At 36.2% G+C, this 27525-nt stretch overlaps 2 protein-coding genes across 3 annotated transcripts; both read right to left on the bottom strand.

Moving 5' to 3' along the window:
• Positions 1 to 2646: 2646 nt before the first annotated feature.
• Positions 2647 to 6862, bottom strand: LOC113275926 (O-fucosyltransferase 3-like). Its single transcript, XM_026525512.1, has 8 exons — positions 6168 to 6862; positions 5391 to 5458; positions 5217 to 5305; positions 4971 to 5133; positions 4329 to 4618; positions 3945 to 4149; positions 3395 to 3552; positions 2647 to 3272 (listed from the first exon to the last, which is right to left on the bottom strand). The coding sequence occupies exons 1-8, from the start codon at positions 6448 to 6450 to the stop codon at positions 3005 to 3007; spliced, it is 1524 nt and encodes a 507-aa protein (XP_026381297.1). The 5' UTR covers positions 6451 to 6862; the 3' UTR covers positions 2647 to 3004.
• Positions 6863 to 8175: 1313 nt separating this feature from the next.
• Positions 8176 to 10777, bottom strand: LOC113275925 (NEP1-interacting protein-like 2). 2 transcript variants are annotated; one of them, XM_026525511.1, is made up of 5 exons: positions 10255 to 10777; positions 9325 to 9488; positions 9075 to 9155; positions 8813 to 8974; positions 8176 to 8647 (listed from the first exon to the last, which is right to left on the bottom strand). In XM_026525511.1, the coding sequence occupies exons 1-5, from the start codon at positions 10499 to 10501 to the stop codon at positions 8519 to 8521; spliced, it is 783 nt and encodes a 260-aa protein (XP_026381296.1). In that variant the 5' UTR covers positions 10502 to 10777; the 3' UTR covers positions 8176 to 8518. The 2 variants fall into 2 exon arrangements, with proteins under 2 accessions (XP_026381296.1, XP_026381295.1); XM_026525510.1 differs by having other exon boundaries at positions 9325 to 9503; positions 10255 to 10771.
• Between the last annotated feature and the right edge of the window lie 16748 nt (positions 10778 to 27525).

Raw genomic sequence — 27525 nt, 5'->3', positions numbered from 1 at the left:
TTTGTTCATTTTATATTATTCCTATAAATCTTAGGTAATTACCGTTTGATGTTATGTCATTACGTATAAAAAACAGGTGAATAGGTTCAAGCGTGTTTCCAAAATGTTAACTGCATGCCTGAAGAGCGGAGATCCCATGCCAGCTGAGAAGATCAAAGAGGCTAGAGATCTAGTTGATAATATGGATAACGAAGATTATGCTGCCCAGTTTGGGGAGAAAGTCACGAAGAGGCATCAGCCCAAGGTGGCAGTATCAAAGACGGGTAAAAGAACTCGAGCTTCATCGAGCGCTGAAGCTGCTCCAACTGAAGCTGCTCCAACTGAAGGTGCTCAAACCCGTGGTCGTGCAGGACTGGGAGGTAGTCACGGTCGTAAAGTAAAGAAGAGCAGATAAATGACAATGATTTTTGTTGTACATTCGGAAATTTGTTTGGGTAACTAAGTTAGACAAGTTCAAATGACAATGATTTGTGTGGTATATTCGGAAGTTTTGGTAACTAATTTAACTTCCGATTATTTCAAAGACAAAATTTGAAAAGTATAAGTTTTTCCAAATTCTGATTTTTGGGCCATCGTACATTCGGAACTTTACAAAAAACCTATCCTCCGAATATCACAAGTTCAAAACAAACCACGCCATGGCTCCAGGTGGTTCCAAGGGCCAATATTGAAGGTTAGACAGCCCATATTCGGAAGTTTTGGTAACTAATTTAACTTCCGATTATTTCAAAGACAAAATTTGAAAAGTATAAGTTTTTCCAAATTCTGATTTTTGGGCCATCGTACATTCGGAACTTTACAAAAAACCTATCCTCCGAATATTACAAGTTCAAAACAAACCACGCCATGGCTCCAGGTGGTTCCAAGGGCCAATATTGAATGTTAGACAGCCCATAATCGGAAGTTTTGGTAACTAATTTAACTTCCGATTATTTCAAAGACAAAATTTGAAAAGTATAAGTTTTTCCAAATTCTGATTTTTGGGCCATCGTACATTCGGAACTTTACAAAAAAATTATCCTCCGAATATTACAAGTTCAAAACAAACCACGCCATGGCTCCAGGTGGTTCCAAGGGCCAATATTGAAGGTTAGACAGCCCATATTCGGAAGTTTTGGTAACTAATTTAACTTCCGATTATTTCAAAGACAAAATTTGAAAAGTATAAGTTTTTCCAAATTCTGATTTTTGGGCCATCGTACATTCAGAACTTTACAAAAAAATTATCCTCCGAATATTACAAGTACAAAAAAACTGTTTCCTGGAACCAAACAACACCATAATCGGAAAGAAAGTTGACTCATAACATAACCGAATATTACAATCGGTAGGTTGTTTAACAAAATAATCTACCGATTTCGTATAATCGGCTAGTTTTTATATTAATAATACTCCGATTACATCCATTACATAAAGTTCAAACGGCCTTAACCTTACAATTTCGTCAAAAGCACCTAAATCCATACTCCTAATAAAAGTATTAAAACAGATCATAACTTCCAGTGACCATAGAAATTGTCCCTCTTGATTTTGTAGCATCCTTCATGTTCAAATCGTTTCCCGTAGAGGTCCACATACCGGCGATCCGGAAGATTTCTCTGAAATTACGAATGAGTAACAAGTTAGTACTAACTTTTGTTAATGTGAGTTGGAGTTACAGAGATACTTACTCGTTTTTCATACGTCCACCAAGGAAAAGCGTTCCTAACAAACCGTTCCTCATCTTCAAGTTTGTCAATCTCCTTATCGAGCGCATTCTTTCTCATCTTAATGTCATTGGATGATCTTCGAATTCGATTACCATCTAAGGCCTCAAATACCATTAAGATACGGTTCCATATCTGCTCTTCGGATTCCGATTTGTGGAGCTTGTGAACACGATCATGAGCAGTTACCACAACCCACGCTCTATAAATAGCACAATCTTCTTCTTCGGCAAAAGCAATATCCATGTTTTTTGTTATGAAAATTAAAACTGAAGAGAGGAAAGAGTTTGGTGCAATTGGGGTGATAGATATGAGTTTCTTCATATAGGTTTAGGGTCCAACGGCTCTTTTTGTTTTTCCCAAAAACTCCAACGGCTAATTTGACGAAAGTTGAATGTGGAGAAACCAATAATCGATAGGTATTGTATTTAGCATATCTACCGATTATGGTAGCTTTCAAAATTTGAATTTTGGGCAACTTATAATCGGTAGGTTTTATAATATATTTAACTCCCGATTAACGCTGCATCCAAAACACGAACCAAGTGGTTATGGCTGGCTGTGTACACTCCCGATTAATGAACACAAATCATTCTAATACTGCACCGACTACAATCGGAAGTCTGGGAAATATTTTGGCTTCCGATTGCAATCGGAGGATAACAATGTTATCATATCCTCCGAATATATAAGGGTAATTTCGCCATTACGAATTACGCGAGATAAGGGCTGGCTACATTTTCCCTTTGGGTGACCTTTTTTGTTTTATTGTTGGCCCCTAAATCCTTTCGAGTGGCCCCTAAAAACGCGAGGAATATTATGACCCCCACAGAGTTATTGCTCTGGACGAGGATATACTTCCAGAATCAAGAATGTTCTGTTGATCCGCTGATCCAGGCAAACTTACCAAGTACTACTATAAACAACTTAAAAGGTAAGCTGGGAGATACTTTTAGGATACATTCAGTGATAGAAATTTGCAGCTAATTACATTTAGTTTTTGTTTTAATACACCATGTTTTCTTACACCCTATGTATGCCTCAAACCTTGTACTTGTAGGGAGGCAAACTATAGCCGATTTTCTCGGGATCAGCTAAGCCATACAAAAACACACTATTTACGTTATGAATTTGACATAAAAATGGGTGCTTTTTTTTGTAGTTGAAAGAATGGAGCAAATAAATTTGAAATGAAAATGAAGAGGAACGCTGGGATTACTTGGTCCTGACGCTACGCTGCTTCATAGTGGGAGGGAGTATGATGTGCAATTCAGATTATCAAGGATTGGTTCTCAGTCTCATCGGTTAACACTTGAGTTTCCAGGGTTTCCATCACAGTTCACTCTTTCACAAACACATTCATGAGGGTTTGCATAGAAGTAGTCTTCTTCCTTTGGCTTGTCCACGATAGCCTTCCGACGACTTGGCTGTCCCAACCTTTTCTCATGCATCAACCGAACATCACTTGAGAACCTTCCCAAAGGAATTGTTCCATTTTGATAAAGGTCTAGCAACTCTACAAGTTTTCTTCTATCTAGCAGTATAGATTTGTGAAACCCAAGATATCTGCAGAACAAGCAGGACAAATTTCTTTTTCAATACAACAAGCTGCATTAGCTTTGGTTTTACTTTAAGCTATAATAAAAGGTTTCATGGGTAATAAGCAATAATAACAACATAAAACGTACCTGCGGTGACCTTCAACAAGTTTAGCCATGTTCCCATCGTAAGTGGGAATAAATGTATCGCTGGCAACTGAGACCATAAAATCTAGGGCTGCCATTTGAGATGAGTGGTTCTGAAACTGCTGAAGATCCATTGGATCTAGTAACATTTCCTTCTTTACCTGAATTAATGAGTTCAAATATTAGACTATTTAAATCATACAATAGAGCATACTACTTCTGGTGCCAACTAACCCACATAGTCTGCAAAATCAAGTCTACTTTGAAAAGTGTGAAGGAAGTGAAGTTCTCATGGGATGATTCTATCTACCTGATGGAAAGAATATTGATTCTTGATACATTTTGATGGATAGGATCTTACTGCTGACCAACTAGTTCACTAAATACAAAAGGCAAAAGGTTGGGAGGCCACAGCGCTCATTGTTGATAAATTCACTCAACAGGATAACCACCAATTTACAGTTTTATACTAAACATATGAACTATGTCCAGTAGGTATAGTTGTATAGACGCATCACAAAATATGGAGATAAAGAAGCTTAAGGGAACTCACAATCCTTGGAAATGCTGCACGCAACGTTGCAAGCCTCCGCTCATTCCCATAGATCTCACCAGAGGCAATATAAATTTGGGTATCTCTATGGAAGCCAAGGGCTTGTAACACTAATGCAGCCTCCTCAGGAGTAAGAGGACATAACCCCTGCGATCTCCTCTCTTCTGACACTATCTCTTTCTCTCTCCACCACGGATATGCATACCTGAATTAAATTCAGACAAAAATAGTTATTGCAACTAGTACTAAACATGGCCTCGCTTGACAAAATGGTGGTTGCGGATAGGGTTAAATGTTTAATCCAGACTTCTGTTTTATCACCTACCTGATGCCCAAGTTACTATAAAACTAACTCATTAGTTTGAAACTGAGGGAGTGACAAACCTCATTCTCTTGAGCTCTTCCGCTTCTGTCTCGGTGCATCCATGAGTACAGCCAGAAAAGGCCAGCATGTCCATCTCATATCTCAAATGTAATGCCACAAAAGTTCCCTTCTCTTTGAGAAGGCGACCCAGTTTATTCCCCAATGCGTTAATTCGTGGGGTAAACTTCAGGGCTTGATAATTGACACGGCATCTGAGCTTTTGAAAGTCAACTGGTAACCCATTGTTGGCCACACGTGCATCAGTTTTGTTAAAATGGATCACTTTATACTTGCTGAAAAGTGGCAGAACCTGCGGGAAGCAAGACATGGTGTAAGCCTAAGAGAAACTTGCAGAACCTGTCTGTTCCATATAGCAAAGCTTTTGGTCCCTGGTTTCTTCTTTACTAATTAAGATTTCAGGTAGTTTTGTCAAGGAAACCCGCAAGGCAGCATGCCTTGTAGAACTCAAGGTACACATGATGTCCCTATCTACCTTTTTCCAAGCAAATCATTGAGTCCTCTTGCGCCTATGAGAGGGCGAACAGGTAAAGGCGCAAGTAAGGCATCCATCTGTATGAATGCCCAAAAAGTGTTGCTGCTTTTTTTCGGCCAAATAAGCTAGACCTTGCAAAACAACTAGCTACATAATAATGAAAACCAACCTGTTCTAAATAGTACTTCTCAGTTGACCAGCTTACAGGTGACATCTCAAGCAGTTGATTTGCAACTTTCCTGTTCAGTCTCTTTGGCAACCTCTTAATGATATGTACCTCATCTCTTAATGAATCAATGAAGTGCTTCATATCAAAAATATCATCAAAATTACTGCAACAAATCCCACAAAAGTTGGAGTTAACTCAACCCTCAAAAGAAAATCAAGTCATAAGTTGTGCAAGCAATAAAAATACCTAGGATCAGCCCAAAACGAAGTTTTATCAAGCTCTGGAACAACTAATGTGAGGTTCAAAAATCGAGCAACTGTCACCATGTCACAAATCTGAAAAGCCATACTGACATTGTTAAAAGATTAAGCATAAAATGCCAAAGCTCATCAAACATAGTACAAAATATAGAATACATACTGCAGCTCGCATTTGGTTTAAGCCGCCATTGCAAGACACTTTAAGATAACCATTGCTTTTGTAGACTCCTGCAGCATGTCAAATAAGGTGGCATTACCATGGAGTATATCCAATTGTCTAAAACAAGAAATGGAATGATCACCTCCCACATTATTACAATCGTACAAGTGCAACCTAAACTGATTAGAGTCTTACTGAAAAGGGTTTCCTAAAGTTAACTTGAACCTTTAATGTGACCCATTACCATACCCCGACATCTAGGCAATTATGCGCCCAACCCTATAGGAAAATGGCAGAAGCCGCAGAACACATTGCTGCTTGATCCCTACTTGCACACGGCTGCAGACGTGGTCACCCCAAACAAAGGGTTCATGATCCCGAGAATTAGGGCCTCAGAGTGACCGCCACATTGAGTGCAAATACTGTTCAAGGAGTGAGCAGCCTACACAGCCAATAACTATATCACGCAACTAAAAACAATTTCAAGCAATTCAGACCAACAGCAATGTGAATTACATTGTGGTATTAGTTGCCTTGCATGACTAGCTATTTCCCAATCCTCAAACTCCACAGATGATTCATGCTTCAATCCAGCATTTTCTCCTCAAAAGCCGTTCCTCAATTTATCTCTCAGGTATACAACTACTAATGCTCTACAGTTTCCTTCCCTTGCATGATTAGCCCAAACCCTCTACTAAATGTCCCGATATTTTCCAATTACCCACTGCACTAAACCGAGTATAAAAAAAATCTAAAGATTAAGAAACGAAGACTCACTTTGAGGAAGAAGAGGGGCAGGAGGAGGAGCAACTTCTTCAAGCCGAACGGCCTTAAAGTGATTAGACAAACCCTTTAACAAATGAGGTTGCCAGAGCTCACCTACAGCAACTAACTGAATGAACAATGTCCAAACCAATATACTTGAACATACACGAATAAACCATACTTGTAATCTAGTTCTTGGTAACGACGATGGTAATGATGATGAAGAAGGTATCTTATTATTATTGTTGCTGTTATCATTTCTCAAGTGATGAACAACATCAGATCTAACTTCCATAATCTCAGCTCAACCTCAACTCAGAAGCAATTCCACCTCCATAGAATCTCTTAATTACACCAATCTAACTCCCCATTTCACATACATTTCATCAAATAGTCAACATTCAGAAACCAAAATCAAAATCGAATCAAAACCCATTACTTCAAAATCACTCCTACACCATAACTGATATTCCTTTCTTGTTATAAAACTTATCAAACCAAAAACCCCCAATTCGTCAAAATCACTTACAAGTTACAATCCGAAAAACAAAAATGAAAAAGAGATAAAACCCTAGACGAAGTGAAACCCTAGATAAGGTGGTGTGATCTGTCACGGGGTAACAGCAACAAGAATTTAATAAACAGGAGGAGATCTCATTAACACGACACACTTCTCTGTTTCTCTTTCTTCTTATTTGATTTTTACAGAATTCAATTTTTGTTTTTTTAATGGTAAAGCGGAGATTACCAAACATAAAAGTGACTACCCTAGGTGTACACTAATCATAATACATCAGTACTAAAGTAAATTCTAGAGATTTACACTGATAATCATCTGACGGCGTTTAGTTGAGGATGATGTGATCATTCCATCGTCCTTAGGATTTGATATAGGAAATGTACGGAGGGTTACAAATTTGGGACACGAAATTTGTAGCGTATCGGTGATGGTGAAGACGGTAAAAGGTTCGTTAAAAGGTTTGGTCGGGTGAAATTACGAGATTAGGCTTCAAATTATTCACCGTCAGGTTAGGCTTTATGATTACAACGTGGGTCTAGCATTCAAAAAAGTCAATGCGAACTATCATGAAAGAGCATTGTTTAAGGTTCGTAAAGATCTTTGTCTCTTTTCACTGTCTTAGCATCCTTTTATTGTGTTTACTTACCGGATTAAATCTGATTCAGATTTTTCAAATAAGCTCTTATGGGCAATGCCGGTGGTTGGCCAAGATTCTATGCGTTTAATGTTTCAGTTTTTTCACTATTGGACCATGTGAAACCAGAGGTGATGCACTGATGCTGCAGGGAAGAGCCACCGGCAGTTCTTCTCATTTATTTATGTTGTCTGTATACAAAAAGAGTGTCATTTTTTCCCATTTATTCTATTTTGAAGAAATACAATATCTGTTTACTTATCTGCTGATTAATCATCTAACCCTTTTTAAGATTTTTTAAAGGATAAAATTGCTACATTTCCTGATTTCTTAATCCTTGTGTGAAAACCAAACAAATTTCTCTTGTAAAGTGGAGTGTGTGAATATTTTCTTCATCCTTCCTTTTGGCGAAATTAGCAAAAAGGATGCTCACCGTGATGTTTTTTTTCTAAGAGAAGAGGATAACGTGACATTGTCGTGAAGTAATAAAAAATTACCCCTATGTTTTGTTAACCACCATGGCATCCAAGCCATGAGTATCATTAAAACAGCTATCCAAACATCAATGTGCACAATAATTGTATCTCATCATAAAGTAATCTAAATCCTAATACCAAGAACACCTAAATATTGATTTAAGAGAGAAATTAAAACTGCAGCTCTGCCCCTATCACTGTTTTTTACTCTCGCAATAATACCAATGAACATCCATTTATGACAACTAAAAGCCCAAAAACAAAACACTGAAAACTGATGAAAACTGACAGTCCGGCTTAGTAAATAAGGTGCACTAATTTAAGGCAATATTTCAGTTGCCCTGCAAAAATAAGCATTTGGTTTTAGGTTAAGAAATCATTCACCTTTGATTTTCATAAAATATCAGCCAACAAGTGTTTGTTACGGTTTAGTACAAAATAAGTGTACACAGGCGTAGCTATCTTTCTACTGAATTTACAACACAAGCTTCACTGATATGGTTCTAGTACAAAATAAGTGTACACAAAGAAGTAGCTATACTTTCTATTGAATTGATGACACAAACTTCACTAATATAGACGTGTACAGATTACACGAGAATATATACATTTTACATGTGGCGATACATACTAGTTAAACATGTAGCAGTGGAAGAGATACCATAGGAACAAAACAGAATAATTACCCGCACCCATGTCCCACTCCGTATTCAACCACACAAAAAAACGGAGATTACAAAGTTACATCTTGTCTGCACACTGGGCATGAGCCATGGCCAAGGAACCATCTATCCACACATGCCAAATGAAACGTGTGCCGGCATCGCTGTAGACATCTCACAGTATCTCCCACTTCAATTTCCTGCAAATAAGATAGATGCCAAACCCAGATATAAAAAGAGCACTAAAAATTGAAAAAACCCTAAGAATCAATAATAACAAAAGGAGTTAAAAGGAGATTTTCGTTCTAACACATAACACATAAGAACTGTTTTTCTCGAACCATGTAATTCTAATTTTATTCTACCTGCAAGCAAATCGCGCAGCAGACGCTATCACTGGTGCCTCTCTTTTCATCTTTTACCACGTGGTACGAGAGCTTTTTCATAGAATCGGCAGACAAACCCTTTGATGCAACTTCATTAGGAACATCATACATCTGATCATATCTTACGTTGCCGATGCTTACCTGATCATTTCATCAAAATTCAGGTAAAAAGTGAGCATATTCCAGCTACACAGGGAGACAATCATCCATTCAAAAGTTTAGCTGGGCAAGAAAATACAACCTGCAAGCGATAGGCTGTGAACATTGGTGCAAACTGTTGGTGTGCAAAACGGCCATGGAGTAGTTCCTCTATGAAATCTGCCTGAAAAAGATAGCAGAGAATTTGATATTTATATCAACACCTATAACATTTGACGTTAGGAAGAAGTCTAAACAGCTATTGTTAACCAATATGTATGTGTACAAAGCTACACAAAAGTTTGTGAGAAGTGCCAGGACACTGGTAATGTACTTCAGCTTTGTCTACTAACCATGGATGATGAGGTCCGGGAACCGGATCGTTCTGAACACCAGTATGCACGTGATGCTTCTAATACCTCAACAGAGAGGATGGCTCCAGCAACAGCTCCTAGACCAGCTCCACGAAGAACACCACTATCAGAAGCACGACCTGCTAATGCACCAGTAATTGCACCTGTAAAAGCTCCAGCTGATGAACCATACAAAGAGATTACAATAAGAAGCTGAAAAAAAAGAAACACACACACACACACACATCTTCGCTGAGTAAAACCTCCTAAATAGCTTAATGAAACAACAACAAATTCATTAATCTCTATACTGGCTTCAGTGAATACATAAATGATGAGTAATGCGCCCCAATAACACATGAACAGGAGGTAAGCAGTCTCTAAAACCCTTGCTTCCATGTATGCTGCTAGTTAACTATATAACTTCATTTTCTTCTTCATATAGGAAGCTACTCTGGTCCTCTACAAGTTTAAGCTGAAGGGTTCCTAAGATGTATATCAATTTGAAAATTAGGAACACATTGAGGATAAATGCAAGCAAACAATAGGCCTCAAAAAAGGACAAGTAATAACTCAACTAGTCCACACTGCATTCAACCAAAATGGGTGAAATGATAACAAATAACGACAATTGACAACAAAATTGTCAAATTCCTTGTTTAGGTCCTAAACTTAGCAACATATATGAAAAAACATCGTATCATCTCATTTTCACACTTAGGAAAGTGCAGCCATATGATATATAATCTTCTACCATTAAAGCAATTGGTTCACTAGTTCCAATGAATCAGTTCAAAGTTACCCAATCCATTCTTCTTAGTGATAAATAAAACTAAGAAATTCCAAACTCCAGTCAATCAGGAACAAATGGATGCTAATGACAAAAAAAAAAGATAGGAGTAAACAAGGGGTTAAAATAGGTTAATTTACCAAGAGCAAATAAGCCAGTAAGAGCTCCAGAAAGTGCAGCAACAATCAATCTTGGTATATAATAATAAATCCAACTTTCTCTACTTTCGTATCTTCTTTCATCTCCACCACCAGTCATTCCTCCAACATACGAACGCGATGACGACGATCCTCTGCTCGAAACCATTCCAAGATTTCCACATAATCCACAAATTCCAGACCCGTTCTGGTTTCTTCCATTACAAGTACAAGGGCGAATAATTTCCATCAAAAAAATCAAATAAAAAACCCAAAACCCCTAATTTCAATTTCTCCGATCAATTGATCAAAGTTAGTCTGTGTTCATCAACGGCAAAGGTCCTTCGAATGAGGACCAATTTGCCCTAATTTTGAAACCAACCATGAACTTGAGAAATTAATTATTAGGGTTTGTGTGTGAATTCTGAAATTTAGAATCGAAAAATGAAAGGTTGGAGTTACGGCGGGGAAGGGGAGAAAAAAAAACGACAACTTTGAAAGGTACGTGAAGGAAGGAGAAGACTTTATTTTGTTTTGTTTAATGGAAGTATGTTGTTGTAAAATATCTTACCATTCATTCTCTCTTCTCTAAGGATCGGGCGGCCTCATTGAGTCAACTCAGTAGAAAACTTTTAAGATTTTTACTATATCCGCTTTCTAATCATGTTTTGTTGCAGCAGAATCATACAGAAAAAAACGAAGAGACAGAAAGAGAGGGATTTCTATTCAATATCATATTCTTTATAAATATGTAAAGGTAAACCCAAGATATTTAGTTGGACCGCACATATATGGGTCGTATGCCCTACAACACTCTTCCTTGTATGGTTCAATAGAACTTTATATGCAATGCTTCACATATAGTGCTTCGAATGTATTTCTTCAAATGTCGTTCTCTCCTTGATGACTTGTGCCGAAATCAATTGCCTCATTAAAACTTTGACAAGGAAAAACCCAGTGGGACAAAACCTTGGTACAACTCTTCACATGTAGTACTTCACATGTTGTCTCGTACTTTACATGTAGTTCATCACATGCAATACGATCTTCAAAGATCGACGAGTCTAAATTAATTGCTTCGTTAAAACTTCGTCAGGAAAACCCAAAGGGACAAAACCTGAACTTAAAGAAAAAGAGTACGATATTAAGCAAACCTAGAACATAGTTGGGCTCGAATATGTTGCCTCATTAAAACCTTGACAAGGAAAACCCAGTGGGACAAAACCTTGACGAAGGGAAAAGAGTACAACGTGGAAGATGCAAGTAAAGGTGATTCATTGCAGATGATCACTTTGCTCCGTTGAAGTTGATTAGTTGCTTCACAACTCTTAAGACAGAAAATCGTCATGGGAAATAAAAAAAAACCTTAGTTGGGAAATTACTTCCCGGTGTTTGTTGTTGCCTCATTAAAAACCTTGCCGAGTAACAAAACAATATGGGAAAAAGTGACCTCGGTGAAGGAAAAAAGTACAACACAACTTCAATTCCGAAGTAAAATATTGTTGACATCATATCCTTGGATCCTCCCCCTGATGTCGGCATCTCCACCTGATTACTTTCAGAGTTGTTCCAGACAATTCATTTAGTCACGTACTTTTCGAAACTGAATATCGGTAATGACTTAGAAAATAATTTACCATATCTCCCCCTGATTACTTTCGTTGGAGAAGAGATTATTGTTCCTTCATAATCAACAACCTTTGGATTGCAGTTCCTTTAGCATTCCCTTTTTATGTCTTTGTTGGGATAAAACAAACTCATGTCAGTGGTTATTTTTAAGTATATGATTATGTTCGTTATACCATTCCAGTGATGTTGCGTTGGCGTGAGTTATATCTGGCTAACAAGTTCCATGAGGATGTAAAATTTAATCAGTACATTATTATACTAAGTACATCAATGTGTCGAATTTCATCTCCCAACACATCTCCGTCATCTTCCTTTAGACGAAATGGTCACTTACTTACATTTGAACCTCGACTAATCATGGGAGTGCTATCAGGATGCATGTCTTTGTTAAATTGTCTGACAACTTTAGACATATGCAAACTAGTGAAATAATATACCACAAGCTCATAATTCGGTCGAGCTTCCCAGATTTTTCATCTCAAACTCGAATTTCAAATAGCTTTTAAGGTCTATTGTTACATCAAGAGTACCCATCATGTATGTACTATCGACATAGATAGATATAATTCAAAATTAAGATTTTTCTTGTGAATACGCAAGGAAAAATTACTTGTCTATCCCCTCCAAATCAAATAGCCACTTAGACGGGTCACGGGGTATACCACATCCCATGATTGCTTCAATCTATAAGTGAACATTCTATCTAACTGTAAACGCATTCTGTGGTTTACAATCACTTGATTTGGGCAACAAAAGGCTATCAAGTACTTTTGTAAATATCTGTTATCTCTTGATTCTTTCAGAGATATGTAACAACCACATACATATGCTGCATTTCAAGTCCTTTTGAAATTACGAAGCTAATTAAGTAGCGGAATGCTATAATGTTCATTACAAGAGAACAATTCCAAGACTTTGTGAGAAACCTCGCGCCACAAGGCGAGTCTTTATACTTTAAGACTGTTTTCTTCTCATTATGCTTTGTGAAAAGTTAATCATGTATGTCCAATAGGCTTTACACTTGGTTGGTTAGCACTACCAGGCCAAATACTTGTATATTTTTCAAAGAACCAAGTGCTACATGGATTGTATAATCCCAAATATGATCTTCGTTGACATTAAGAAACAAGAAGCTTGGTTCAATCTCATCTTGCTCTATTTCCTTAAGCAATTATATATGAAATTAATCATCAATATGCTTGCATGATCTTTTCATTCACTCGTGCACATTTTAATAATTCACTTGGGATATCATTCTTCTCCAGAATCATTAAACTTCGTAGCATCCTCCAGTTTGATTCATAGACATATTCAGAGACAATCTTATGAGATGATTTTTGATGATATAAGTAAGTTGTGCCTTACTCACCCACTTCCTTCCTAGGTGAGGATTGATCGAACCAAGTGGTCTCTCCAACTTATTTTATGGAGTATTTGCAACACCTTAGTCTATGGTGTAAATCCCTTATTGAGGATTTGTAACTTTGCAGGTAGATTTGCAGCTGGTATGTGTGATCTCATCACTTTAGCGACATCGGTGTACATTCTGAAAATCCATTATAATATGTCACTTCACATTTACATTTGTGGAGTACAAGAATGAATATGAGACACAGTGGGAACACACCACGATAATTCTTGTCGATCCCTCATAAAATACTTTTTCTTATCTCCCCCTAACGACGGGAAAACTATCTCATTAAAATGACAACCCACAAATCTAGTGGTAAGAGATCTCCTGCAAAAAGTTTTAAAATGCGGATAATTGTTGAGAACTCATTTCCAATATAACTACTTAACAGTTTTAGAGACCCATCATAGTATGATGTGGAGTCGTAATGGCACATGTGTAGTGCAACCAAAAAAGCGTAAGAACATCAATGTCATGCTTAAATCCAGTTAGCAACTGGTACGCATAAAAGGTTTGACTAATATTGGGTTCCAAAAACGATTAAAGTAAATATGCGTGTAATATTGCATATCCCCGAAGCAATAAAAGGTAAGTTGGTACGCACTATTCCTTAGACATCATATGTAAAATTTGATGGTAGTCTGTGAGAGACCATTGGGTATAAGATGCTTTACATTAATCCTATTAAACATGCAATATTCATCAAATCCTTTTGATGTACACTCGCTAGCATTTACTAGGGGTGGTGTTCCCTTACATGTATAATATGTGCCAGTAGTTTTCCAAACGCAAAATTTATTGGGAATTATAACTAGTCCAAAATGTCAAAACATCCACCAGAGCCATAAGTCACTTTAATGGTCTGCATTATGTATGGATATTTTTCTAAATATCACCTTGTTTTCTTTGTAATATGGATTGTTTACTATTTGCATCTTAGGATGGTCTCGATCCTGTTTTACTAAAGGCTTTGTAAAATAAGTGATATGCTTTCTTATTTAAAAGCATAATGAGAATGGGGGTTATGCATCTAGTACTTTAGAAAACACTTATTGAGAGATATGCCGTCACTTCGCATTATGTCAATCGTTTTCCCGTTGTCTCGTTTACTCAAATAAAGTGATGTACGTATGAGCCATTTCAAAATGATCACCATGTCACAGCCAAAATGGCTTTATGGTTATGCCAAAGCCTGTATGAGTCAATACCCAATATTTCATTTTCTGGGTCAATATAGATTCAGTAATCCAAACACTAGTGATTTACATTTCACCAAATTGACTCATAAAATTTCTCTAAGAATATGCTTCCTTTCATATTCATTAAAGACAATAAAAGATGCAATCAATTTTATTTTCATTACTATGGTTTCCATGTGATATCCACTTGTAATAGCGTGTGATTATCTCTCGGTACATGTAGAGAATTTGTGACGTCTTTGTTATATCTTGAAAACAAATTTTTAGCAGTGCTTCGCTCGATGATCCAATCATCGTAGTAACATTATAGGGAATTAGGTCAAAAACTGGTGTATATTCCTTAAACTAGTGGGAGAAAAAACCACTATGAGTTAGACATTAAGTCTTGATGGATTTAATAAGTGGTGTGGCCTTATTGCTTAACAAAAGTGGGATTCAACTTAAGTACTTTAGAGTGAATACATATTATGTTTCAGGAGGGATGATATGTTTTTCATCCAGATATATCTCAAGTGCATGCTTTAGAGAATTTATGTCTCGCCGGAATGATGTACTCATTCCATAAGCGCAGACATTGGATCTAGTTCTAGTAAATAGTCAATTGGCCAGACAAAGTTCTTATTGTCATTAAAGTTGGTGTCTAAAGCATGATCTCCTCTAGAAATTTGTTGATACTATGGTACATGCATTACATTGCATATACCAATACCTATAACGAAGTTCATTTCCAACTCTTTCACATGTTATAGAATACCAATATGGTATGATTTAGCACGTCTAACCCTCTGTTCTTCGAGGTTCTTTCCATATTTATCCATGGCGCAGTTACCTCAAGTTGAGAAATTTCTTTATCCCAATGTAAACATTGTTGTTTAATAGAATCTTACATGCTTCCCAACCACTTACATCGGGTTGAATAGCTTACTAAAGACCGTGAATCTCTTGTGAACATACTTCAGCATTTATTGTTACTTTAGAATAACGGATGAAGTTGAAAAGAAAAAAATAGAAAGATTTTTCTGACTCATGTCACCTTTTGTAAAGTCCTTGTAAACACAAATGACTTCTGTATCATAGGATCCTTAATGGCGCTCAAGTACTTCTGAGTCCAAAAGGTCAAATTTTAATCGAGTTGGTTTAGTCAAAACCCGATAAACGGTTTGGTCAAGGCCCAGTCCATTGGGTTGACTAGGTCATGGTTAACAAAAGTACACATATATGGTCCATTATATATGAATTATTTAGGCCCATTTATAATAAACTTGAAACTACTATCATAGAGGCTCAAATATATTGTTAACCCTAAAATTAGAAATTTCATCATCCAACTGTGGTGATCAGAAACCAATTGTAAACATATCCAACGACAATGAATTTTTCACAGTAGATTAATAATAATGTTGCGACAAACATACTAAAATTTCAAAGACATCCAACGTTTAGATAAAAATATATTCAGGACACCGTATGACTTTTTGAATTAGTTTTTGTGGACACAACAGGAAATATCACGTACTTTGGAGTACTTCCCATGGTTGAATCTTTATGAAATTTTTACAGTGTGCCAATAAGGACAATATGTAAAGAAAAATAGAAATACAGAATAATCCGACGGTTGTAACTCTAAAAAATTAAGTATTATTGCGCTGTTATAAACTAGGGTTTTTCTGAACATAGATAGTTTCATTAAAATCAGGTTTTGAAGATTGCATCGTATTCCGATTTGATTGAAATATATATGGAGTATGTAATACACTATTTGGTTGAACATATACCAATTTCATGAAAATCAAACGGTGAAATATCTATGTTTGATAATCATATATTCGTTGAACCCTAGAAAATACTATGAAAACGAAATTATTTTGTTAAAAAGAAATACCTGGTAACGCATCCATAACATTAAAGAATTAAAGAATTAATCCATCGCAGTTCTCGAACGATTAAAAAATTTGCACAGTTGAAAGAGTCATGTTGATAACGTGTTGCAGTATAGAGAAGAAGACAAAAAGGCAGAGAAAGAGAGGGAATTATATTCAATAGAATAATCAGGTTACATGGATATGGATATCATATCCTTTATATACATGTAAAGGTAAACCCTTGGTATCTAGTTAGACCGCACATCTATGGGCCGTAGGCCCTACAACATGTTTTTCATTTTATACATATTCTTACTGGATATCATCTTGTTCTTTTGTTGTTATCTTTCTATTTCTTTGATTTAACATTTTGAAAATTTGTTTTACTTGTTTTTCACCTGTTCTTTATGATTTCTCGTTATGTGTAACTAACTTCGTTTGATTATCCAATATGTGTATGCAGTTTGCTTCATTTTAAATGGTGTTTGCCTGTTTATTCGTTGTGATCACGGCGTTTGCTGAGTATGTTTACAAGTATTTTCTAGAAAGTATCAATGGTGTTAGGGGTGAGAAGAGTTGGTCCAAGTTCAACTCGTTCAGTTACGGTCTTGATGTATCCCGTGTTCCAATCAATTCAATAAATTTCAAATTTCGAAAAATTAGTTATAAACACAAAGTCTCTTTCCTTTTTTTACTGGGTTGGTCAATAGATAGATTTAGTACTTTCCTTTTTAGGGGAGACATGATATCAATCAGTTTCTTTCTATTTATCCTGAATATTTGCAAACACTTATATCATATCTTCTTCCTCGCGCCTAATCATAGTATATCTTTTGTTAATAACTCTTATCTCTTTCATTGCAACATCATAAACCCTAATTCCTTCGGTTACATGGTAGCTGAAAATCCAAGCTCAAGCCAAGTGGATGATTTGGTTAACAAGTTTAAGAAGGCAACACTAGAGTTAGGTGATACAAATGAAGTCGTAGTTGTTCAGCAATACGACAACAATGAAGAAGAAGAAGACTCAAACTGGGAAGCTAGAGTTATTGGAAAATTCATCATTGAATGAAGAATAAGTCACCAAAATGTTGAGAGGTTAATGTTTATCAATTTCACTTGGCCTTTCATGTCTCCTGAGGATATCAAAATAGTTGAAATAGATCCAAATATTATGATATTCAAGTTCAGTAACTGGTCCTTATTAAACAAAGTAGTAGAGGAAAGACCATGGAGTGTCAATGAATATATGCTTGTTGTGCATGACTATATACTAGATATGATTTATACTGAGAAACATTGGGGATTTAAACAATTTTGGATTCAACTCAAGTATCTTCTACCAGAACATATGAACGTAGCTGTTGTAACTAAGATGGGAGTAGTTTTGGGAGAAGTAACTGGCATTGAACCAAAACATGCAATTTAGAAAGGAAAAAAAAAAACAAAAGAAGTCATTCTAGTTGGAAGTGATCATGTTAAGGTTTGTGTAAACGTTGATCTCTCGTTACCATTGCAAAGAGGAGTCTAAGCCATCACTAATACGGGGGTTTCTCGATGGATCAAATTCTTCTATGAAAGATAACCAAGCTGCATATGTACCGACCATTATGTCATCAGCCACTCGAAGGGTGCCCGTAGAGATGCTGCTAAGTACCTAGCTAAAGCGCATGAGAAGCCATATTTCTTTCGCAAAGTTAGTAATATCCAGGAAAACAATCTATACTTCGACCTGTTGCAAAAAAGACTCAAAGAAATTTGTCAAGATAATGGTTTTCGTCCCACCAAATAAACATGGTGTTGCCATTAATTTGGATTTCTTGCTCAAAAAGGATGGTTCTGAAAATGCTGAATATATTAGACTTGGTAAAATACTCAGAGCTGATGATGAACCTCCTCTTGCACTTTTTTAGAATGTGTTATCTCCTCCTAATACCATTCTCTGGTAACAACACAGCCTCTTCAACAACTCACATGGTCACAATTGGAGATGAGTAAGCTTCCATCACATAAAAGGAGTTTCAAGTAACTACTACATTCATCTTTTTCAATCTCATAAAAATAATATTTTTTCTTTACATATACCGCTTAAACAATTTTCTCATTTTACTTATTTCCTTCATAATCATTGCATTATTCATTAAGCTTAAACTCCACTTTGCACTCATTCACACTACATATACTCCATTGTATTGTATTTATCTCTTATTTTACAAATCATACATTTGTTTTTTCGACTTTGAATTAATGAAAATCATATCTTGGAAGGTACAAGAATTTAAATCCTCTTATACCATAAATCACTTAAGCGACTTAATCAAGCTCAAAGCTCTGACATTGTTTTTTGAGTGTTTTTCAGAATGGTCACTGTCTCGTAATTTGTTTCACAAAATCATCACACTTTTAATTAGTGTTGACAAAAGAGTCTTTTTCCATCTGTTTCCATCCGAGTTAACTGTTTGGAAAAAAACAGTCATGTTTTGGTCCTAAATACCCTTTTTCCATTGTTGAAATGAATGAGATGATGGTGATAAAGTGGTGGTGGTGGTGGCAGCTATACCCAAGAAATGGAGCAGTGAACCCTTTTAGTAAATGTGATATAACGATCCTGAATGTGGACTGAAGATACGGTTCCATGTAACGATCCTGAATGCGTTCATCGGAAAACAACTGCAGCAGTAGGGGAACCACCACCAGCAACCACCACCATCACCACCACCTCCAACATTTATTAATGGAGTTACATGAACAACAACGGGGATAAACAGGTAATTCCCCCACTAACTTAACTCTGATTTGTGGGACATGATGTCAATAAGTCTGAAACTAACGGTGCAGTGATCATTCTGAAAAATGATTGTAACAATGTGATGGTTTTGTAAACCGGATTAAGGAAGTGTGATTGTTTTTGTAAATACCCTTTTTTTTGTGTATCTGAAACTAAACTAAGTCAAGTGATAAGCAAGCTTCTCCTGAATCAGTATGAAAACCCGAATCATCTCTTCATTAAATCCAGAAGGATTATCTGGTGGTTTAGTGCTTCTGTGGAAAAATGGTTATTTATGTGATTGTAAATGGTGATTTTTGGACCAAGGGTAAAACGATCATTTTATAACCTAAGGGTAAAATCAAAATTTTTGTAATCCAAGCAAAATCGTAACTCTATCAAAATGTCGAACCTAGTCGAGGTACTCAGGCCTATAAATGTTGTCTGTTATTAATATATGCATACGAGCTTGCGAACTTAAACTGTATGAAGCCTAAGAAAGGATGACGAAGTTCAAATCTTGAAGAAACAGATGTTAATTCAAGAAGAATCCTGAGTAGGCCCGGAGAGCCTTCATCACTCCGATCCGGAGAGCTTCCACCACTTCGAGGCAAAGAGCTTTCATCACTCAGAGGAGAAAAGCCTTCATTGCTGGAAGATAGTCTCCACTGCTTAAAAGGGAAGAACCTTCGTCGTGCCAAGGCGGGGAACCATCAACGCTCAAAAGAGAAAATCCGTATTAGAGTATTTCTAGGTTAAACCCACCAAGCGTTGGTATGTCAAGGTTTGTTATCATATTTTAATATAAAAACTCATAAGTCGCTTGATTAGATTACTAAACTCAACTTCATCCGGTTAGACCATGAAGTATAGAAATATTGAGACATACAAGTATTACTCTAAAGACCTGAAGAATCGGAAGACGTGTCGTCATCAATGAAGACATCATCCTTCCACTTGAAGTTACTAATACATGACTTGACTTTGTTGGAGTATTGCCCGGTAGAACTCACAAGTGTTGCTATCTCATGCATGTTGTCAAATTTAGTTGATCAAAACTATATCTTGATTTATAGTCTACATTTAGTCAAGTCTCGGATTAGGATAAAAGTATGTAATCGAGTACCAGACATCACTTTGTTCTACCGTTTGAAGGCTAAGATCAACCAAAACTTTTGGAGAGCTTCATGAACAAAAGGTATGTGTATACTGAACCACCTATTACTCAAGTTTTCATCTTTTTATCTATGAGACAATGTAGCATGGCTAAATTGTACTTTACATGCATAACAAAAATTTCGAATCAAGTTTATCTTGTTAATTATTCTTGAAATATGTTGACTAAGCTTAAGAACATTTGTTCATACTTTACGAATTTGGTTAAGAACAATTTATTATTTATGACCTAAATTATGATTCAAGATTATCATTTGAAAATAGACTTGAACAGTAATATGTGTCATTGATGTTATTCAGGAATGTTTCAAATTGATTATTAGAGAGAGATATAACTACTGTAAATCTGAATACAGGATGGTACATGTACCAACTTACATAATGGTGCAAATTGTTATAGTTCTGGATCCGCAATACATGTACCCAGTACACGTACCGGCGTAGCTATAGTTCAGCAATGACCTTTGGTACACATACCAAGTATGCAAACCCGAAAAGTTTTGTTGCTCGAGAACTCAGGATGGTAGACATACCTAGTATGCATACTGAAAAAAAAATTTGTGGACTCCTAAACTCGTTTTGTTTTAACAGTATACAAACCCGGTACACGTACCATGACAAAATAACTCACGAACTGGAAGCAAGTACACGTACTTACCATGTCGAATATTTTAGATGCATCAGAATTAATTCGACGGTATAATCGACATTCAAAAAACTCTCTAAAAACACATATAAGACATATTGGATCACATTATAACCTATGATTCTGACTCAAGATTAAAGTCTTACAGTGTTATATGAAAATGATTAAGCTTATAGTTCATCAGGCTAGTTTCGGCTAACCTTTCATGAAAAAATCGGTGTACACGGTTCAGTTACGGTTCATCCTAACCAGAGTGTATATTTTGTTATGTTAATCTCGAGTCAAGTTATTCATCTAACGGTGGATATTGATTGCTTGATTCCAAAGCTACCTTAGCTTAAATCTAAAACAACCTTGATTTTGAAAATTTATATAGGGAGAACCTCAAGCAACTGGGATCTTTGAATCCCCAAGACTATTCTTGTGTGTCCTAGTTGTAAACTAGAGTCATCCTCTCCTTTTAACCTTTTTAGGTTTAGCGATTAAAAAGACTTCGCTTAAGGATTCGTTAAGTTAGGTCTACTTATCTTTATCTTGATAATTTGTGTATCCTGATATTGCTACTGATTGTTGAGCCTTTAGCTCCGACAGGAGAGATAGATAGAAATCGCAAAGTTTTTTAGTCTCAGAATTTGTGATTCCACAGGTATATTCCTCTATAAACGATTATTTGTTGAAATCGGAGTAGGAATTACTTGTGAGGTGAATAATAATCTAGACTGCTCTATGGGAGTCGTAAGTACCAGATTTTGAGGTTTGCTAGACTTTGTCTATTGCAAAAGATTTTTATCTCACCTTGATATTTGATCAAAACAGAAATCACTTATATGCTTATTTATGAGATGCGTATTGATTTAAAGTCTTCAATTGAGTTGAAGCAACTCTGAGGGTGTAAAGGACGTCATCTAATGGAATCAATTGCGTAGAGTCTTGCGAGATTCAAGAGGTGTAAGGAGCGCGACTGTAACTGAATCGTTGTGACGGTATATTTTGTCTCAACTACATTCCAATCTGAAGTTTTGATAGTAGGATAAAATCTGTAACGGCTTAATACAGTTTGGTGTTCAAATCTGGACAAGGTCCCTAGGTTTTTTCTGAATTTGCGATTCACTCTTTAATAAAATTTCTAGTGTCTGTGTTATTTATTTTTCTGTCTTATATTGTTTATCTTTATAATTGAGATATCACATGTTGTACGTAAATCAATAAAACTAGATACTTCCATCAGAATTGTTGGATACTACTTGATTGATCTTTGGGATCGTCCAACTACTCTCACGGCATAATAAGATTCACGGATTTGTCTCCATTATTGATTGTGAAAGAAAGAGATATAAACTCTTTATATGATTCCTGATTGAGATTCATTAAGTTGTAACTCTCGGAATCGTATTTGAGTTTAGTCCATACAGGTTTCCTAAGAAAAAGTTGGTGGTGTATTTTAGTACCCCCGCATTTTCAGACTTGTCTTTATTTATATATTGTTGCTTTCAAGACGTCTTGATTGAAAACATAACGTGCGGGGTTATATACATGAAACTCTAGTATTTGAAACTTGATCATCTTATTATGATCAGAGTGTGAAGGAAAAATATATCAATAATTGTGAATGTTTTGTATTGACATATTATATTAGGAAGTATAATGCATATATTTTGAAGTTCGTAATTGCAACATCAACATAATCTTTATAACTTGTTGCTAGATTGTGTAGTGAACTTAGGGTTGATTCCATACCTAAAAAAATAGGTATAGCTACATGAGTTTAAGGAAGTAGATTTACGAACTTGTTTCGCAGCTGAAAGAGAAGGTCCGGTTTTTCATTGAAAATTTATTGTTGGACCGATCCTAAACTATGTAGGGAATCAAAGTAGAAATGATCGTAAATTATGTTGGATTTCAAGGTAGAATCGATCATAACCTATATAGGGAATCAAGGTAGAACTTATCCTAACTTATGATGGGAGTCAAGGTAGAACCGATCCCTACCTATATTAAGAGTCAAGGTAGAACCAATCCCTACCTTCATTATGATTCATGGTAGAACCGACCTCAATATACAAATCCGATTTCTTTAGTCATGTACACTTTAGGGTTTGTGTGATTTTGGAAATTGGGTTTGCTTAATAGGAAAATTCAAGATGCCGACTAATAATATTACTTGTAATACTATCTTGGAGAGGAGAGTAACCTAGATAATTATGAGAAATCTCTTACGTCCGCTAGTCTAAAGACTTTTTTGGGATCAAAAAGCATTACTAGGACCGTTGAGGGGAAACTAGAATTAAATTGTTATTTTAGTTTTCGATTATTGATTTGATTGACTAACGATTTTTAACTCTTGATTGCACCTAGTATGATTATTCTTAGGAGCCTTTTCTTTTGACATAATGTCATTCAAACTAGATCAAGAGATTAGTGGTAGTGCAAATCTGTCTTTAGATCTAATGTTGACTTGTAATTAAGGCTGCACATCGTTCGGTACAGTATGGTTACTGTCCAAAGAAAAAACCGAAACCGAAATGCTCGCTTTTCCAACTTTGAAAACCAAAACCATTAAGCTTAATCAATTTAATTCGGTTCGATTTTGACTTGGTTCGGTTCTTAACATGCCGGTTTTGGTTAACCGACAGTTCGTCCTCAAAGGTTAATTTTGTTCTTCATTTGTTGATAGACTCGGATAGAAATTTAAAACTTACAATTCAACCTCTAATTTGAAAAATTAAAACAGTACGTCGATATTGGTGATTATCAAGAATACCAATTCTTCATCGTCGACCACTCTACCACAAATATACAACTTATTAAAGAGCGGTACAAAAGCTTGGATAAATGGAATCAAAGTAATCCAGTTAGATCAAACCAGATTCATTCACTCAAAGCAAACAAAAAAATTTGGGCAATTTACAGAATAGGCCTGTTTTTTTATGGTTTGCAAAACTAGGCCTGTTTTTTTATTTATTGCAAAACTAGGCAAGTTTTGACCAAAAGTGATGGATGGAAAGTTAGCACCGTTAGCTGTAACTAAAAAGACCTAAAAGTCATTTGAATTGGTAATTGTGACCCAACAAGCCGTGTTGACTCTGTATACGTCACCACACATTGATTACGTGTCACTGCTTATGTGGCACTGCTTACGTGGGACCATGATAGTCCAACACAACTTCTATTTTCTGTCCCCCAATCTAGACATCACCATCACTGATGCAACCGACTACTCCAACTGAGCCAAACACCTCCACGAAATCCAGAATCCAACAGCCTCAACACCACAGGAAACCCATTGAAGTCGCTTCCTCTAGCTAACAAAATCGTACAAAATTAAGCCATTTCTTCCAACACACGAACCAAATATGATATTCATTCACATCTAAGCCACCATTCATCTGCAGCTCCGCCATTGAAAAATACATAATCCGTTGCTTCACCGTTGCAATCCTAAGCATACATCTAACGTAATGCAGTAGCTTCTCATACTCCACCAGACTCATCTGCACATCCATTGATTATAACCACTTCAGATTTTTGCTAGCAGCAACTACAGAATCATCCGTGGTATTCTTCTCTTAACCTTGAAAAACATGACTAAAACTCTTCCGTTACTGCTCCCAGTTCCTAGCCATTAGCAACGATCTTCTTCTTGCTTGCCAGAACTTATATACTCGTCTTCAACTGCAGTTTCAAAACAAACTCACGCACAACTGACCATCATCGTTTCTTCCCTGCAAGAATTCAACACCCAACATACACAAACTATTCAATCATCCATTAACATACACAACTTCCCATAAACCATATAGCAGCAACAGCTGTTCTAATTCACACAATCCAGAACCCAAGGCTCCTTCTCAGTTTAGCTCATTTCTTACACAGACTCCTTTCAAAACTCAAACACCACCTGCGACTCCCAGCTCAGATTGAGCTCAATTGCTGAAGCAATCTTCATTCAACCACCATTCCCTGCAACCATACATTCATCCATCACCACCACAGTGACACTAATTTCTATGCCTCAACTGAACACTACTTTACTGCATTGCCGACCCTTGTGCTTGTCATGTATGAACTTCAATTAGCAAACCAAATCCCATTGTAGCTCAAATCGATGGAAACAACAAACGTTTCCTTACTGTTTCAACAAATTACAAAAACTATCACCACACATCATTACCCATCATTCATAACACTATATAGATTCCTTCTTGCAAGGTACATAACAAAATATTCATCAGTTCAAGCGAAATTCTACAGACTTCCCTTTGAGCATCAGCACTAAAACCATTCTCTCCATACACAGACATTAAACCTGGCAGTAACACATATCTACAGACTTCCCGTTGAGCTCCATAATTCGCCTCAAACCCATCTGCCATACATACAAATCCAGTTCAAACCCTGCAAAGCAATCCACCAAATTCCATGGAAAACAACCACAAATTGGTTCAAGCATTAGTCGGTCAGGCCCTTAAACGAACACATGGTGTGAATAAATTCGGTAATGAAAATATATCCCCTTTTTGATGTTGTATGGACCGCCTTCAGCCTGCAATTTCACATTAGTCACAAACCACAACCATATAATCATTTAAACACATTAACACTGCAGTAAACCCCTTCATAAATTCCCATGAAAATGGTCAGTAACAACTTTAGTTCTTCATCCCTTCAACTGATATTTACAGCTTCAAATCCAATTAGCAAACCCACCACCAAAAATCATTTCAATTCCTCATCAATTTTATCTTAAATGCAGATAACCACACAACCCTAATTTCTTTGTAACATCTCTAACTAGAATCAGATTGCAAATTCGACTGAAACCCAACTCAAATCCACCATCAACTGTTTGTATTTCATCACCATCTCTCAAATAAACTGCAACTCATCCACCCTTTCTACAACTACCACTATCTTTCTCTGAAATCATCTCAAACTACGTTAACAATCAATCAAAAATTAATTTAGGTGAACCAGAGAGAAGAAGGAAGAAGAAAATGAAAATCGATCTGTCTCTTCTGCTATTAGATGGGTTATCATCTAACCATCAAAGCATCTAGACCGTCCAATTTCTCTAAGATCTGAATATCTCAGATTACTGGTTCTGAGACAGACACGTGTGATGTTAATTACTATGGACGTCCGTCGTATCCATTCAATTTTCTTTGAGAATTCATCTATTTTAGATTAGGTTTTCTGATCGACACACGTGGGCGATATTTACTATGGTATTGGCACACTCCAGAAAGGGCGGTTTAGTAATCTTAACACCTTGATGAGATATCCCTAAATGATATTTTGACGAGAAATTAACTAGTCAACGCGATAAATTGACTGAGATAACAAAAGTGGTTGGAAACCGTTTAAGAGGCTTATATTTGCAATAAATAAAAAAAACAGGCCTATAAACGAAAGTGAGGGTCCAGAACAGGCCTATTTCTGCATATAATCCAAAAAATTTCAACATCACATGAAAAACAATATACAGATAAGAGGGAAGGGAAGAAGGGTACATACACTCCAATAGATTTCTGATCAATACCAAATAAATCATAAAAACAAACATTATTCCTCATTTATTTCGATCCCATGAACAAATCAACCAAAAATAAATCAAAAACTAATTTCATTAAAACCATTCCCCCCTAATTGCAGGCTTAATCAAAAAATCTTTTCTACTCCAAAGAATCCATTAAACTAAAATGTCAAACAAAACCCATCAATTCCAACCTTGATAATCTTTTCTTCTCCAAAGAATCCATTCTAGCATGGTTACGCAATTTCAATAAAATATCTGAAAGAAGCGACAAGTATTTTATCTCTATAGATCTTTTCCTGCACCCACAAATTACAAGAGGAAAAAAAGAGAGATACTTACAAATTTAGAAAAATCTCGAATCCTAACACTTGATCCAGTGTATGGCTTTCAGATTTTATAATAATCAACGTCAAAATTGAGAAAAACCCTTAACAAAATCGAAAGCACAAACCCGTATTCAAGCAGTAAAACCTGAATATCAAACATATAAAACAAGCAAATCAATTCAATCAGAGACCAAGTTCTTCCACATATTTACCTTAATTACTAAACTTAATCAAAACCACTGTTCTGAATTAGTTGAATATAAGAAGAAAAAGAAGATCACGATGAATCTGATGATGGTGGTGAATCTATCGGTGTGGAAGATAAAGAAGTACTAGCCGAAAGGAAGAGTCTGGTGTCTTATGTTGGAAAGAAAATAAGGAAACTAATAAACCTAAAATTGATGGTTGTGATTAACTTATAAATATGGATATCTAGGATTAGTTATTATATGTAACATTCGGTTGTCTCAGTTATTTCGGTTTGGTTTTTGGTAACAACCGAAACTGCAACCAAGTCTGTCGGTTTCCTGAAAATAACAACCACGAATATACCGTGGGAATTTGGTTTCGATTCGGTTTAAAATCAGGGTTTCAGTTTTGGTATGGTTTTTTCCCGCCCTACTTGTAATCATCCATTACTAACAGACTTTGTTCTGTGCATGATCGATCTTAAGTTGGAATCAAGTTTCATTGTGCATGTACATAAGAAGACTATTGAAGAT

The sequence above is a fragment of the Papaver somniferum genome, chromosome 4, assembly GCF_003573695.1.
Source record: "Papaver somniferum cultivar HN1 chromosome 4, ASM357369v1, whole genome shotgun sequence".
NCBI classification, from domain to species: Eukaryota; Viridiplantae; Streptophyta; class Magnoliopsida; order Ranunculales; family Papaveraceae; genus Papaver; species Papaver somniferum.
Note: the sequence above shows the minus strand (reverse complement) of the source record. Positions and strands in the feature narration are given on the sequence as shown.